General features: G+C 41.8%; 2 protein-coding genes across 2 annotated transcripts; one reads left to right on the top strand and one right to left on the bottom strand.

The window, feature by feature from the left end:
- The first annotated feature begins 7,315 nt into the window (after nucleotides 1-7,315).
- Nucleotides 7,316-9,647, top strand: LOC115931624 (putative methyl-CpG-binding domain protein 3-like 3). The gene is made up of 2 exons (XM_031004408.3): nucleotides 7,316-7,426; nucleotides 9,066-9,647. Exons 1-2 carry the CDS (start codon nucleotides 7,382-7,384, stop codon nucleotides 9,645-9,647), a joined length of 627 nt encoding a protein of 208 aa, XP_030860268.2. The 5' UTR covers nucleotides 7,316-7,381.
- Nucleotides 9,648-14,346: 4,699 nt separating this feature from the next.
- On the bottom strand, nucleotides 14,347-16,612 carry LOC115931599 (putative methyl-CpG-binding domain protein 3-like 3). Its single transcript, XM_055371461.1, has 2 exons — nucleotides 16,568-16,612; nucleotides 14,347-14,928 (listed from the first exon to the last, which is right to left on the bottom strand). Exons 1-2 carry the CDS (start codon nucleotides 16,610-16,612, stop codon nucleotides 14,347-14,349), a joined length of 627 nt encoding a protein of 208 aa, XP_055227436.1.
- Between the last annotated feature and the right edge of the window lie 963 nt (nucleotides 16,613-17,575).

The following is a 17,575-nucleotide window of genomic DNA, read 5'->3' as shown; positions in this document are numbered from 1 at the left end:
AGTGTAAGGAGTGGATGGTTTTGTGGTGAGAAATTGGGTTTTATGGGATGAGGAAGGAGACCTTTACATGTCATTGTACATCTCAGTTTCTGTTTACCACGATTTTAATTAATTATGTTTTTTTGTTTGTTTGTTTGTTTGTTTGTTTTGAGACGGAGTCTTGCTCTGTTGCCCAGGCTGGAGTGCAATGACGTGATCTCGGCTCACTGCAACCTCCACCTCCCAGGTTCAAGCAATTCTCCTGCCTCAGCCTTCCAAGTTCCAAGTATCTAGGATTACAGGCGCCCGCCACCACATCCGGCTATTTTTTGTATTTTTTTTTAGTAGAGACGAGGTATCACCATGTCGGCCAGGCTGGTCTCAAACTCCCGACCTCAGGTGATCCACCTGCCTCAGCCTCCCAAAGTGCTGGGATTACAGGCATGAGCCACCGCACCCAGCCACGCCCAGCTAATTTTTGTATTCTTGGTAGAGTCAGGGTTTCATCATGTTGGCCAGGCTGGTGTTGTCCTGACCTCAAGTGATCTGCCCACCTCAGCCTCCCAAACAGAATTTATTGTTTTTATTATTTTTGAGAACTCCAAGTCCTGCCAGGGCAGGGTGGTTTACACCTGTTATCCCAGCACTTTGGGAGGCCAAGGCGGACAGATCATTTGAGGTCGGGAGTTTGTGACCAGCCTGGCCAACTTGGTGAAACCCCATCTCTACTAAAAATATAAAAATTAGGTCGGGTGTGGTGGCTCACGCCTGTAATCCTAGCATTTTAGGAGGCCGAGGTGGTTGGATTACTTGAGGTCAGGAGTTTAAGACCAGCCTGGCCAACATGGTGAAACCTCATCTCTACTAAAAATACAAAAATTAGCTGGGCGTGGTGGCGGGTGCCTGTAATCCCAGCTACTCAGGAGGCTGAGGCAGGATAATTGCTTGAACCCGGGGGGCAGAGGTTGCAGTGAGCCGAGATCGCACCAGTGCACTCCAGCCTGCACGACAGAGCAAGACTCTGTTTCGAAAAAAAAAAAAATACAAAAGTTAGCTAGGCTTGGTGGTGGGCACCTGTAATAACAGTGACTCGAGACGCTGAGGCAGGAGAATTGCTTGAATCCGGGAGGCGGAATTTGCAGTGAGCTGAGATCACACCACTGCACTCCAGCCTGGGTGACAGAGCCAGGTTCTATCTCAAAAAAAAAAAAAAAAAAAAGAACTCTAAGTCCTTCATTTCTAAGTCAAGAAGAGGACATTTCTGTCATTTCGGGGATCTCAGATTTTGCAGCTCATTTGAATTTCACAGTAAAATTTAAAAGGACTGGTGTCTGGATCCCAGGCAGGATCATTTGCATCCGTATAATGGAGTTTGCTGAGGTGCTGAGGGAGACATCAGTACCTTGAAATTGCCCTACATGATTAAATCTGTAAGCTAATTGTGTCTTTTTTTTTTCTAATTTGAGACGGAGTCTTGCTCTGTCGCCCAGGCTGGAGTGCAGTGGCGCGATCTCAGCTCACTGCAAGCTCTGTCTCCTGGGTTCACGCCATTCTCCTGCCTCAGCCTCCCGAGTAGCTGGAACTACAGGCCCCCACCACCACGCCCAGCTAATTTTTTTTGTATTTTTTAGTAGAGACGGGGTTTCACAGTGTTAGCCAGGACGGTCTCAGCTCCTGACCTCATGATCCTCCTGCTTTGGCCTCCCAAAGTGCTGGGATTACAGGCGTGAGCCACCGCACCCGGCCCTAATTGTGTCTTAAACTTCCTAGTCCCAGGTCCAAATTGGCAAAATAGCCAGTATTTCTCTGCATCCCCAAAGATCAAACCAGGAGGATTTACACAAGGAAAAGATTGTGAAAAATCATAAGAAAAAACTGAGTAGTCACTGCAGAGACCAAGGCTGCAGAAACTGTATTTTTTTTATCTGTTTATCTATTAGGTGTTGGGTGTTTGTTTGTTTGTTTTGAGACAAATTCTCACTCTCACCCCGGCTGGAGTGCAGTGGCGTGATCTCAGATCACTGCAACCTCCACCTCCCAGGTTCAAGGGATTCATGTAGCTCAGCCTCCCAAGTAGCTGAGATTACAGGTGCCCACCACCATGCCTGGCTAATTTTTGTATTTTTAGTAGAAACAGGGTTTCATCATGTTGGCCAGGCTGGTCTCGAACTCCTGGCCTCAACCAATTCACCTGCCTCGGCCTCTCAAAGTGCTGCGATTAGAGGCACGAGCCACTGCACCCAGGTGTGTGGGGTTTTTTTGTTTTTTGGGTTTTTTTTTTGTTTTTTTTTTTCTGAGACAGAGTCTCGCTCTGTTGCTCAGGCTGGAGTGCAGCGGCGCTATCTCGGCTCACTGCAAGCTCCACCTCCCAGGTTCACGCCATTCTCCTGCCTCAGCCTCCCAAGTAGCTGGGACTACAGGTGCCCACCACCATACCCGGCTATTTTTTGTATTTTTAGTAGAGACAGGGTTTCACCGTGTTACCCAGGATGGTCTTGATCTCCTGACCTCGTGATCCACCCGCCTTGGCCTCCCAAAGTGCTGGGATTACAGGCGTGAGCCACTGCACCCAGCCCGTGTTGTCTTTAATTGTATGTATTTAAGGCATACATGATGTTTTGATGCACTTATATGTAGCGAAATGATTACTACAATGAAGCAATGGAACATATCTGTCTCCTGATGTAATTACCTTTGTGTATGTGTGTGTAGAAAGAGTAGCTGAAATCTACTCTTTCGGCAAATTCCCAGTATACAAGGCGGTATTCATGAGCTTGCTTTTATGGGGTGGAAGTTTGCTACAGATTGGCCATAAGCGGGAGTTTATATCTCAGTCTCTTTTCCTCAATTGTTATTGGCATAGAACTTACATAGAGCAAAGTGCAAAAAATCAGACACGTACATCTTCATGAACTTTCACAAACTGAACGCACTCATGCCCAGCACTGAAATCAATGAATAGAATAGCGGATTCATCCCCAGGTGCCTTTTCCTGCCACCCCATCCTGCCTCCTACAAAGGCACCCTCTGTTGTAGCAGCACCTAGGATTAGTTTGGCTGGTTTTTGTTTCACGTGTAGGGAACCACATGGTATGCACTGTCTTGGGTTTGGATTAACCTCAGCTTTGAGAGATCAAGGCTTAAGGTTGTGCCGGTTGTCATTTGTGAGTTCTGATTGCTGTGAGAAGATCCGATGGGTGCAGATGCCCCAGTATTTATTCATTCTCCTGCTGTTCATTGGCTGGTTTCTGACAAGAGCTATTATGACTGCAGGTTCTGTGCCCCTCAGAACATGAAATTGGTGGGCACGCATGCACAATGTTGAGATAAATCCTGTGTGCAAGGGAAGAGGGTAGATGTATATACAGCTTTTGGGGTTTGTTTGAGACGGAATATCGATCTGTTGCCCAGGCTGGAGTGTAGTGGCACGATCTCGGCTCACTGCAACCCTCGCCTCCCAGGTTCAAGCGATTCTCCCGCCTCAGCCTCCCAACTAGCTGGGATTACAGGCACCCACCATCAGGCCTAGCTAATTTTTGTATTTTTGTGGAGATGGTGTTTCACCATGTTTGCCTGGCTGGTCTTGAATTCCTGATCTCAGGTGATCTGCCTGCCTCGGCCTCCCAAAGTGTTGGGATTACAAGCGTGAGCCACCACCTGTTTGTTCTTTTGAGACAGTCTCTCTCTCACCCAGGCTGGAGTGCACTGGCGCAATCTTGTCTCACCGCAACCTCCACCTCTGGGTTCAAGCAATTCTCCTGCATCAGCCTCCCGAGTAGCTGAGACTACAGGCGTACGCCATCATGCCTGGCTAATTTTTTTGAATTTTCAATAGAGAGGAGGTTTCACCATGTTGGCCAGGCTGGTCTCAAACTCCTGACCTCAAGTAATCCGCGTGCTTCAGCCTCCTGAAGTGCTGGGATTACAGGCGTAAGCCACTGTGCCCAGCCTACAGCTTTTGTTTTTGAGACAGGGCCTTGCTCTGTCACCCAGGCTGGAGTGCAGTAGCTCAATCACAACTCACTACAGCCTTGATCTCCTGGGCTCAAGTGATCCTCCCACTTCAGCCTCCTAAGTAGATGGGACTACAGGCAGGCATCACCATGCCTGACAATGCTTATTTTTTACTTTTTGTAGAGAGAAGTTCTTCCTATGTTGTCCAAGTTGGTTCTAGACTACTGAGCTCAAGCGACCCTCCCACCTCTGCTTCCCAAAATGCTGGGATTACAGGCATAAACCACCATGCCTGGCCCTATACAGCTTTAATAGATGTTTGCATATAGTTTTCCAAAGCGGTTATTCCAATTTAAACTCCCACTATCCTTACAGGAAAGACTGGTCCCTCCATAATCTAGTCAGCACTTGGTGTTTCTGCGTTTTTCCCTTTAGCTAAGTTGATATCTATATAATAGTATCTCATTGTAATTTTTATTTTTTTAGCATTTCCCTGAAGCTAAAAGGGTTAAACATTTGCTCAAATTTTGCTGGTCATTTAGGCTGGGCGCGGTAGCTCATGCCTGTAATCTCAGCAATTTGGGAGGCCAAGGCGGGTGGATCACTTGAGGTGAGGAGTTCAAGACCAGCCTGGGCAACACGGTAAAACCCTGTTTCTACTCAAAATACAAAAATTAGCTGGACGTGGTGGTGGGAGCCTGTAATCCCACCTACTCAGGAGGCTGAGGCAGGAGAATCACTTGAACCCAGAAGGCAGAGTTGCGGTGAGCCAAGACTGTGCCACTGCACTCCAGCCTGGGTGACAGAACAAGACTCCACCTGAAAATTAATAATAATAATACTACTAATAATTTTTTACGGTCACTTGTTTATATTCTTTTGTGTAGGATCCATTCAAGTTTTTCACCCAGTTTCAAGTGTGTTTTCATTATTTTTCTCTGTTTGTTTGACATTATTCTTTTTTTTAAAATATTAAAAATTTTTTTAATATATACTCTGGCTTGATGTACTTTCCTGGGGGTACAGAATCAACACCTCTTCCCCCACTCCGGTTTTCCACACTTTCTCTCTTACTGATGTATTTGAATGAATAGTTGCTCTTAATGTATCTTAATATGGTTCAAATTTGAATTTTCTCCTTTCTATTTAGAGTTTCATTGTATCAAGAAGGCAGATTGTCTCCTCATTGACTGTGAAGCTCTTCTCCTACCTAGTTTTTAATTAAAGTTATTTACTGTGTTTTATACTTAGAACTGAAACTAAGAGTATAAGAAATTAGGCCAGGCACGGTGGCTCACGCCTGTAATCCTAGCACTTTGAGAGGCCAAGGCAGGTGAATCACTTGAGGTCAGTAGTTCGAGACCACCCTGGCCAACATGGTGAAACCCCGTCTCGACAAAAAATACAAAAATAAGCTGGGTGTGGTGGCATGTGCCTATAGTCCCAGCTACTTGGGAGGCTGAAGCAGGAGAATCATTGAACCCGGGAGGCAGAGGTTGCAGTGAGCCGAGATCCTGCCACTGCTCTCCAGCCTGGGTGACAGAGTGAGACCCCATCTCCAAAGAAAGAAAGAAGGGAAGGAAGGAAGGAAAATTAAAATGAGACTGAACCTAGAAAAAAGGTAGATTAGCAAAGTGGAACAAGGTTCAAGAGCAAATATTCCCACCAAAGCATGAACAACATTGGTAAATTCAGAGACAAGTGGGATGTGATTAAAAGAAGAGTAGAGAGAACTTGGACAAGAATGGATATCAGAAGTGAAGGATACATATGCACCTTCCAAACCAATGAAAGACATCAACCCACAGATGCAATTGACTCCACACCCTCTAGGCAAAGGAAATACACAGGAAGCAATAATGAGCTACACTGTGGCCTACAAACCAACCACAACGAGAAAGAGTTGAGAGAATGTGGAAACCAAAGAAGCAAGGAAAAGCCTGACAGCTGACATCTCAACACAGGTAAAATGAGATAGACATCAGTGGGGCACCATTTCTAATATGCTGAAAGAAATTTGTCAAACCAGACACCCGTACCTGACAGCAATATTGCCCCCAAATAAGGATGCCTAAATAAAAGTGTAAAGGAAAACAATTAGTTGTTAGCAGCATTGAATTAGAAAAAAAATACTAGAATGAATTCTCAAGTCCACAGGGAAATAATCCCAGATCGAATGCTACAAATGCAGAAAGGAACAAAGATGAATGCACAAGATAATCTGTAGGTAAATATTAGTGCATATTGCTTTATGAAGCAATACTAGAAATATCTCCTGGAGAGTAAAATATGTGTAGAATTAATATGCATGAGAATGGTAATACAAAAGTCAGAAACAGCTAAAAAGAGAATTAAAAGTGTTCTAAAGTATTAGCATTTTGTGGGAGGGGTTAAAGTAATTAATTGTATCAGAGTATATGATTTAATTATTAGCATAACTACACAGATTTGTATGGCTGTAACTAGCAAGTTCATGGAGACAACAATAAAATAATAAACATATTTAATTCAAAGTCAGTCAAGTAAAGGCAAAAGGAACGTGAATCAGTTAAGTCAAAACCTAGGAAAAATGAGATGATTGAAACAATTTCAAATTTACTGGTAATTATATTAAATGTAAATGCACAAAATAGAACTTTTTTTTTTTTTTTGAGATGGAGTCTCACTCTGTCGCCCATGCTGAGCTGCAGTGGTGCGATCTCGGCTCACCGCAACCTCTCCCTCCCAGGTTCAAGCGATTCTCCTGCCTCAGCCTCCCGAGTAGCTGGGATTACAGGTGCATGCCACCACACCAGGGTAAGTTTTGTATTTTTAGTATAAATGGGGTTTCACCTTGTTGGCCAGGCTGGTGTCGAACTCTTGACCTCAGGTGATCCACCTGCCTTGGTCTCCCAAAGTGCTGGGATTATAGGCGTAAGCCACCTCTCCCGGCCAAAGTAGTAATTTCTTTGCAACAACTGTGTGATATATTCTATAGGATTGTGAATAAAAGTTTTGGGCTTTCTTTTCTTAAAGAACATTTAAATGGTCTTTAGTTTTTGTTATTAAATCAAATATTACGTGAACATTTATGTACATAGACAATTCCATTCCTATTTCTGTAGAAAGTATTCAAAGATGTTTGGAAGACTGGGAGAAAAAGGGAAACATATCTAAAATGCTGATATGAACTGTAAATAGCACCCCGCCACACACACACACGTATTAAATTCTTTCTCTACTAACACTCTGTGTAGGTAACACCACATTGGTTTCTGTATAAAGATTTAGAAATGCCTCAAATCCAATGGGCGGAGACAGGGTGTTCCCTGTGGATTATCCACTGATTGCATTATCACTCGCTTTCTCTATAAAAAGGGGAACCAGATGCAGAAGTCACTGCATTTTCCGGCAAGCCAAGGGTTGTCTGCATCTCAAGAGTGGGGTCAGCAAGAGAAACTCTACGGCTATGGGAGAGCCTGCGTTCACCTCTTTTCCGAGCCCACCTGTTCTGGTGAGTACGGGAATTTTATTGATTACAGGCATGTCCATATGTGTCCTTTTTCTTTCTGTAAGACAGCTTTACAGTTAGCAGTGGGTTGTTCTTAAAACTGGATGTTGTGGAAAGTTATACCTCAGGTGTTAATATTTGTTGAATAATGTTCAAAGTATTCTCATTTTTGCCCATGAAACTGTATGGGGATAATAGCTTTGATTTAGTTTTAAAAATCCAACATCACTAGGAAAGGGAAGAAGTATTATCTGGCCTTGCAGTCTTCAAATTGTCTCCCTCTCTGGAAAGCTCCTGAACCAGAAATTGCTTGGTCCGTTTTTTTAAAAAAACAAAAAACAAAAAAAATTAGTTCTCTGGTAAAATTTCAGGATGAGTTGCTTATTCCCTAAACTCACTGTCACGATTCATTGTAGTGAATTTCTTTTCTGTTCCTCTGTTTCTCCTCCTTCCATCCCTCTCTGTCACTCCCTTCTTCTTCATCATGGAACTTACTTACATCTGATATTCCACCAGAAATTTGTTTTTGGTGCGTTTATTATGTCTTCCTTCTCACCAAGATGAAAATCAACAGAGTGGTGATTTCTGAAGTTTACTTCTGGATCAGGGGTTCTACTGCACAGCTTGGCACATCATAAGTGCCCTGTAACTAAGGGCACTAAATAATTTTCCCTCCAGAGGGGAACATCTTGGATCAGTATTAATCTTTATGCCAGAGGTACTGTAAGGGGTAGTATTAATCTTTATGCCAGGACAACAAAAAATGAAATGAGAAGGACAGAAACGAAGGCTTTAAAATGGAAAGTGCACTGATGAGGTTTGTGGGGGAAACAGCTTTATGAGACTAGAGTCTTCCAACTGAGTTACAGCAAGAAAGGACGTCAAATCTTAGGAGGCGCCTGATCATCTTTCTCAGTATGTCATCAAAAGATTCTCTCATGGTATAACTCTAGTTAATGGAGCTTATTAGAAACAGAAAGCACCATGGTGTTGCTGAGGTTTTTCTTCATGAGCAGGAGGTGTTCAGGTGAAGGTGGGATCTGGGTGTGGCAGTGAGTATTTAAGGTGGCGAGTGCACGATTTCTTTGGAAACCAGAGAGTCAAGGAGCTGTGAAAATGATGTTGTGTCCTGAAGCACAGCAGAAAGAGATACAGAGAAGCCTGAGGTCTTGGTGAACAGGGAAGTCTGGGATCCCGGTGTCCTGTTGGGGATGGGTTAGGAGGCACCAGCATCTGTGTAGGTGCCAGTGGCAGGGAAGAGAAGAGAGGGGTGTCCTCTGAGGAGGATGAGGAGGGACAAGGTCTGGAACTGGCCCTGGGTCATGACCTTGAGCATTTAGTCCTTGACTCGCATCAGCTCGATGAGGTCCCAGGACCCAGTGTCAATACCTGGAGCTCCTGCCAGCAGCATGAGGGTCACACGGAGAAATGCAGACTCTAGGGTCCACCCCAGACTTACTTGGGTTCAGGTCCACATATCTGACTTTAGCAAACCCTGAGGATGTACACTGCCATTTGAGACACATTTCCCCAGAAAGAGAGGCTGGTGGGAAGATTCCACTGAGCTGAGAGAAGCCCCCCACAGCTGATCTTCTCCTGTCTCCATTTGGTTGAAATTTCACATTTTCTTTTCTTTTGAAAGGGGAAGCTCAAAAGAAACATGATGCCCTGGGCTTTACAGAAGAAACGAGAAATCCACATGGCCAAGGCCCATCGGAGACGAGCTGCGAGGTCTGCTCTCCCCATGAGACTCACCAGCTGCATCTTCCAGAGGCCGGTGACAAGGATCAGGTCTCATCCTGACAACCAGGTCAGACGCAGAAAAGGGGATGAGCACCTGGAGAAGCCGCAGCAACTCTGCGCCTACCGGAGATTGCAGGCCCTGCAGCCCTGCAGCAGCCAAGGAGAAGGTTCAAGTCCACTGCATTTGGAGAGCGTCTTAAGTATCCTTGCACCGGGGACGGCCAGTGACTCTCTGGACAGAGCTGGTGCTGAGCGTGTGTGCAGCCCGCTTGAGCCCACCCCTGGGCGGTTTCCAGCTGTGGCAGGGGGGCCAACCCCAGGAATGGGTTGTCAGCTCCCACCGCCCCTCTCTGGCCAATTGGTGACTCCTGCAGATATCCGGAGACAGGCCAGGAGGGTGAAGAAAGCCAGGGAGAGACTGGCCAAGGCCTTACAGGCAGACAGGCTGGCCAGGCAGGCAGAAATGCTGACATGTAGATGAAGCGCAGTCCTGGGCTTTCGGTCCCTTTCTTTTAATGCCCATCCTCATTCCTACTCTGAATTGTCACACTTCTCCCTTCCCCACCAGTTCTTTAATAAAAGTATTTGAAAGGCAACAAGTGTAAGGAGTGGATGGTTTTGTGGTGAGAAATTGGGTTTTATGGGATGAGGAAGGAGACCTTTACATGTCATTGTACATCTCAGTTTCTGTTTACCACGATTTTAATTAATTGGTTTTTTTGTTTGTTTGTTTGTTTGTTTTGAGACGGAGTCTTGCTCTGTTGCCCAGGCTGGAGTGCAATGACGCGATCTCAGCTCACTGCAACCTCCAGCTCCCGGGTTCAAGTGATTCTCCTGCCTCAGCTTCCCGAGTAGCTGGGATTACAGGTGCCCACCACCATGCCCGGATATTTTTTGTATTTTTAGTAGAGATGGGGTTTCACCATGCTGGCCAGGCTGGTCTTGAACTGCTGACCTCAGCAATCTGCCCACCTCGGCCTTCCAAAGTACTGGGATTACAGGCATAAGCCACCTTGCCCGGCCGTTAATTAGTTTTTATATTAAATTCTAATTTAATCTTTGGCCTGGCGCTGTGGCTTATGCCTGTAGTCCCAGCACTTTGGGAGGCGGAGGAGGGCAGATCATCTGAGGTCAGGAGTTCAGGACCAGCCTGGCCAATATGGCGAAACCCCATCTCTACTAAAAATAACTAATCAGGTGTGGGGGCGGATGCCTGTAATCCCAGCTACGGGAGAGGCTGAGGCAAGAGAATCGGTTGAACCAAGGAGGCAGAGGTTGCAGTGAGCCAAAATGGTGCCACTGTACTCCAGCCTTGGTGAAACTTTGTCTCAAAACAAAAATTCTAATTTAATTTTCAAATGAAATCCTTTAAAAATGAAATTAAATTCTGTAATTTTAAATGAAACGAATACATTACATTATAATTTGTTAAAAATGTATTACATTTTCATTTTTAAATTGAGTTTTCATTTTTTGAAATTTTCAATTTAGGGGTACATGTACATGTTTGTTACATGGATATATCGCTTAATGGTGGGGGTTGGTTTTGTAGTTTATGGGTTACCCAAATACTGAACATCGTACCGTAGCTAAGTTTTCAACCCATGGGTAAATTCAATTAACCTAGCCTGAAGGATTATCCAGTGTTTAGACATTACATTTTCTCCCTATAATATACATTCTCAAGGCAAAGTTGGTACGTATCCCAAGAGATTTTTTTTTTAATGAAACATTTTTACCCCATTTACTCTGATGTGGTTATCAGACATTTTGTGCCTGTATCAAAATATCTCACGTACCACATAAATATATACACACACTACGTCCCTGCCCGCCGTTTGATTTTGAGTTTCCTTACCTCTTTCTCTTTATCATTGATCAAAACATGGAATGGAATACTTCATGGTAATTATTTTATGCATCTCGGGTTAGGTGGAAACTACTGGTTGTTTTCACTCTAGGAGAGTTAGGGTGGCAGGAAGTGCCTATCAGCAGATGCTACTGCACACCAGCCTGGGCGACAGAGCAAGACTCTGTCTCTAAAAATAAATATATGATTTATATATAATTATAAATACATTATATATAATTTATACATAATTATAAATACATTATATATAATACGATTATATATTATATATAATTATATATTATAAAATAGCTTTAATATAATTATAAATAGAGATGGGCACAGTGGCTCACGCCTATAATCCCAGCACTTTGGGAGACCAAGGAGGGCGGATCATGAGGTCAGGGGTTCGAGACCAGCCTGGCCAACATGGTGAAACCCCGTCTCTACTAATAATACCAAAATTAGCCGGGCGTGGTGGCGCAGGCCTGTAGTCGAAGCTACTCGGGAGACTGAGACAGAAGAATCGCTTGAACCCAGCAGGTGAAGATTGCAGTGAGCCGAGATCATGTCACTGCACTCCAGCCTGGGCCACACAGTGAGACTCCATCTCAAAAAAAAAAAGAGAGAGATATATATAATTATAATAAATTCTTATATCTAAATTTCATATAAATACATAATTTATAATGTATTCTATATTATATTTAATATAATATATAAATTACAATTATATATAATTATATAATATATAAATTACAATTATATATAATTATATAATATATAAATTACAATTATATATAATTATATTATATATAAATTACAATTATATATAATTATATTATATATAAATTACAATTATATATAATTATATTATATATAAACTACAATTATATATAATTATATTATATATAAATTATATTATATGATATAATTATATAATATATATAAATTATATAATAGATGATATAATTATATAACATATAAAAATATAGTATAATTATATATAATTATATATAATATATAATTATATATAATTACATATAATATAATATAATATAATATAATTATATAAAATTATATATAATATAATTATATATAATTATATATAATATAAGAGTCATATTTAATTACATATAATATAATATAATTATATATAATAATATAATATAATATAATGTAATTATACATAAATATAATATATTTATATATAATTATATATAATTACACATAACTATAATATATTTCTATATGATTATATATAATTATATTATAATATAGTATAATATAATTATATATAATTATATATAATATAGTTATGTAAAATTATATATTATATAATGCAATATATATTATATTATATAATTATTATATATCTAATTATATATAATAATTATATAATATACTATATATTATATAATTATATTATATAATTAATAATTATACATAATATATAATATGATTATATATTATATATAAATATATAAATATATAAATATAATTATAATATATAATATACATAATTATACAATACATAAATTATATTTTAATATATAATATATATAATTATATAATATATAAATTATATTATAATGTATAATATAATTATATAGCATATAAATTATATTATAATATAATTATATAATAAATATATTATAATATATAATATAATTATATAATATATAATTGTATTATACATAAAGTATTTATAATTATGTATAAATTATATATAATGTATTTATAATTATATATAAATCATATATTTATTTTTAGAGACAGAGTCTTGCTCTGTCGCCCAGGCTGGTGTGCAGTAGCATCTGCTGATAGGCACTTCCTGCCACCCTAACTCTCCTAGAGTGAAAACAACCAGTAGTTTCCACCTAACCCGAGATGCATAAAATAATTACCATGAAGTATTCCATTCCATGTTTTGATCAATGATAAAGAGAAAGAGGTAAGGAAACTCAAAATCAAACAGCGGGCAGGGACGTAGTGTGTGTATATATTTATGTGGTACGTGAGATATTTTGATACAGGCACAAAATGTCTGATAACCACATCAGAGTAAATGGGGTAAAAATGTTTCATTAAAAAAAAAATCTCTTGGGATACGTACCAACTTTGCCTTGAGAATGTATATTATAGGGAGAAAATGTAATGTCTAAACACTGGATAATCCTTCAGGCTAGGTTAATTGAATTTACCCATGGGTTGAAAACTTAGCTACGGTACGATGTTCAGTATTTGGGTAACCCATAAACTACAAAACCAACCCCCACCATTAAGCGATATATCCATGTAACAAACATGTACATGTACCCCTAAATTGAAAATTTCAAAAAATGAAAACTCAATTTAAAAATGAAAATGTAATACATTTTTAACAAATTATAATGTAATGTATTCGTTTCATTTAAAATTACAGAATTTAATTTCATTTTTAAAGGATTTCATTTGAAAATTAAATTAGAATTTTTGTTTTGAGACAAAGTTTCACCAAGGCTGGAGTACAGTGGCACCATTTTGGCTCACTGCAACCTCTGCCTCCTTGGTTCAACCGATTCTCTTGCCTCAGCCTCTCCCGTAGCTGGGATTACAGGCATCCGCCCCCACACCTGATTAGTTATTTTTAGTAGAGATGGGGTTTCGCCATATTGGCCAGGCTGGTCCTGAACTCCTGACCTCAGATGATCTGCCCTCCTCCGCCTCCCAAAGTGCTGGGACTACAGGCATAAGCCACAGCGCCAGGCCAAAGATTAAATTAGAATTTAATATAAAAACTAATTAACGGCCGGGCAAGGTGGCTTATGCCTGTAATCCCAGTACTTTGGAAGGCCGAGGTGGGCAGATTGCTGAGGTCAGCAGTTCAAGACCAGCCTGGCCAGCATGGTGAAACCCCATCTCTACTAAAAATACAAAAAATATCCGGGCATGGTGGTGGGCACCTGTAATCCCAGCTACTCGGGAAGCTGAGGCAGGAGAATCACTTGAACCCGGGAGCTGGAGGTTGCAGTGAGCTGAGATCGCGTCATTGCACTCCAGCCTGGGCAACAGAGCAAGACTCCGTCTCAAAACAAACAAACAAACAAACAAAAAAACCAATTAATTAAAATCGTGGTAAACAGAAACTGAGATGTACAATGACATGTAAAGGTCTCCTTCCTCATCCCATAAAACCCAATTTCTCACCACAAAACCATCCACTCCTTACACTTGTTGCCTTTCAAATACTTTTATTAAAGAACTGGTGGGGAAGGGAGAAGTGTGACAATTCAGAGTAGGAATGACGATGGGCATTAAAAGAAAGGGACCGAAAGCCCAGGACTGCGCTTCATCTACGTGTCAGCATTTCTGCCTGCCTGGCCAGCCTGTCTGCCTGCAAGGCCTTGGCCAGTCTCTCCCTGGCTTTCTTCACCCTCCTGGCCTGTCTCCGGATATCTGCAGGAGTCACCAACTGGCCAGAGAGGGGCGGTGGGAGCTGACAACCCATTCCTGGGGTTGGCCCCCCTGCCACAGCTGGAAACCGCCCAGGGGTGGGCTCAAGCGGGCTGCACACACGCTCAGCACCAGCTCTGTCCAGAGAGTCACTGGCCGTCCCCGGTGCAAGGATACTTAAGACGCTCTCCAAATGCAGTGGACTTGAACCTTCTCCTTGGCTGCTGCAGGGCTGCAGGGCCTGCAATCTCCGGTAGGCGCAGAGTTGCTGCGGCTTCTCCAGGTGCTCATCCCCTTTTCTGCGTCTGACCTGGTTGTCAGGATGAGACCTGATCCTTGTCACCGGCCTCTGGAAGATGCAGCTGGTGAGTCTCATGGGGAGAGCAGACCTCGCAGCTCGTCTCCGATGGGCCTTGGCCATGTGGATTTCTCGTTTCTTCTGTAAAGCCCAGGGCATCATGTTTCTTTTGAGCTTCCCCTTTCAAAAGAAAAGAAAATGTGAAATTTCAACCAAATGGAGACAGGAGAAGATCAGCTGTGGGGGGCTTCTCTCAGCTCAGTGGAATCTTCCCAGCAGCCTCTCTTTGTGGGGAAATGTGTCTCAAATGGCAGTGTACATCCTCAGGGTTTGCTAAAGTCAGATATGTGGACCTGAACCCAAGTAAGTCTGGGGTGGACCCTAGAGTCTGCATTTCTCCGTGTGACCCTCATGCTGCTGGCAGGAGCTCCAGGTATTGACACTGGGTCCTGGGACCTCATCGGGCTGATGCGAGTCAAGGACTAAATGCTCAAGGTCATGACCCAGGGCCAGTTCCAGACCTTGTCCCTCCTCATCCTCCTCAGAGGACACCCCTCTCTTCTCTTCCCTGCCACTGGCAGCTACACAGATGCTGGTGCCTCCTAACCCATCCCCAACAGGACACCGGGATCCCAGACTTCCCTGTTCACCAAGACCTCAGGCTTCTCTGTATCTCTTTCTGCTGTGCTTCAGGACACAACATCATTTTCACAGCTCCTTGACTCTCTGGTTTCCAAAGAAATCATGCACTCGCCACCTTAAATACTCACTGCCACACCCAGATCCCACCTTCACCTGAACACCTCCTGCTCATGAAGAAAAACCTCAGCAACACCATGTTGCTTTCTGTTTCTAATAAGCTCCATTAACTGGAGTTATACCATGAGAGAATCTTTTGATGACGTACTGAGAAAGATGATCAGGCACCTCCTAAGATTTGACGTCCTTTCTTGCTCTAACTCAATTGGAAGACTCTAGTCTCATAAAGCTGTTTCCCCCACAAACCTCATCAGTGCACTTTCCATTTTAAAGCCTTCGTTTCTGTCCTTCTCATTTCATTTTTTGTTGTCCTGGCATAAAGATTAATACTACCCCTTACAGTACCCCTGGCATAAAGATTAATACTGATCCAAGATGTTCCCCTTTGGAGGGAAAATTACTTAGTGCCCTTAGTTACAGGGCACTTATGATGTGCCAAGCTGTGCAGTAGAACCCCTGATCCAGAAGTAAACTTCAGAAATCACCACTCTGTTGATTTTCATCTTGGTGAGAAGGAAGACATAATAAACGCACCATAAACAAATTTCTGGTGGAATATCAGATGTAAGTAAGTTCCATGATGAAGAAGAAGGGAGTGACAGAGAGGGATGGAGGGAGGAGAAACAGAGGAACAGAAAAGAAATTCACTACAATGAATCGTGACAGTGAGTTTAGGGAATAAGCAACTCATCCTGAAATTTTACCAGAGAACTAATTTTTTTTGTTTTTTGTTTTTTTAAAAAAACGGACCAAGCAATTTCTGGTTCAGGAGCTTTCCAGAGAGGGAGACAATTTGAAGACTGCAAGGCCAGATAATACTTCTTCCCTTTCCTAGTGATGTTGGATTTTTAAAACTAAATCAAAGCTATTATCCCCATACAGTTTCATGGGCAAAAATGAGAATACTTTGAACATTATTCAACAAATATTAACACCTGAGGTATAACTTTCCACAACATCCAGTTTTAAGAACAACCCACTGCTAACTGTAAAGCTGTCTTACAGAAAGAAAAAGGACACATATGGACATGCCTGTAATCAGTAAAAATCCCGTACTCACCAGAACAGGTGGGCTCGGAAAAGAGGTGAACGCAGGCTCTCCCATAGCTGTAGAGTTTCTCTTGCTGACCTCACTCTTGAGATGCAGACGACCCTTGGCTTGCCAGAAAATGCAGTGACTTCTGCATCTGGTTCCCCTTTTTATAGAGAAAGCGAGTGATAATGCAATCAGTGGATAATCCACAGGGAACACCCTGTCTCCGCCCATTGGATTTGAGGCATTTCTAAATCTTTATACAGAAACCAATGTGGTGTTACCTACACAGAGTGTTAGTAGAGAAAGAATTTAATACGTGTGTGTGTGTGGCGGGGTGCTATTTACAGTTCATATCAGCATTTTAGATATGTTTCCCTTTTTCTCCCAGTCTTCCAAACACCTTTGAATACTTTCTACAGAAATAGGAATGGAATTGTCTATGTACATAAATGTCCACGTAATATTTGATTTAATAACAAAAACTAAAGACCATTTAAATGTTCTTTAAGAAAAGAAAGCCCAAAACTTTTATTCACAATCCTATAGAATATATCACACAGTTGTTGCAAAGAAATGACTACTTTGGCCGGGAGAGGTGGCTTACGCCTATAATCCCAGCACTTTGGGAGACCAAGGCAGGTAGATCACCTGAGGTCAAGAGTTCGAGACCAGCCTGGCCAACATGGTGAAACCCTATTTCTACTAAAAATACAAAACTTACCCTGGTGTGGTGGCATGCACCTGTAATCCCAGCTACTCGGGAGGCTGAGGCAGGAGAATCACTTGAACCTGGGAGGGAGAGGTTGCGGTGAGCCGAGATCGCACCACTGCAGCTCAGCATGGGCGACAGAGTGAGACTCCATCTCAAAAAAAAAAAAAAAAAAGTTCTATTTTGTGCATTTACATTTAATATAATTACCAGTAAATTTGAAATTGTTTCAATCATCTCATTTTTCCTAGGTTTTGACTTAACTGATTCACGTTCCTTTTGCCTTTACTTGACTGACTTTGAATTAAATATGTTTATTACTT

The sequence above is a fragment of the Gorilla gorilla genome, chromosome 20 (assembly GCF_029281585.2).
Source record: "Gorilla gorilla gorilla isolate KB3781 chromosome 20, NHGRI_mGorGor1-v2.1_pri, whole genome shotgun sequence".
NCBI classification, from domain to species: domain Eukaryota; kingdom Metazoa; phylum Chordata; class Mammalia; order Primates; family Hominidae; genus Gorilla; species Gorilla gorilla.
Note: the sequence above shows the minus strand (reverse complement) of the source record. Positions and strands in the feature narration are given on the sequence as shown.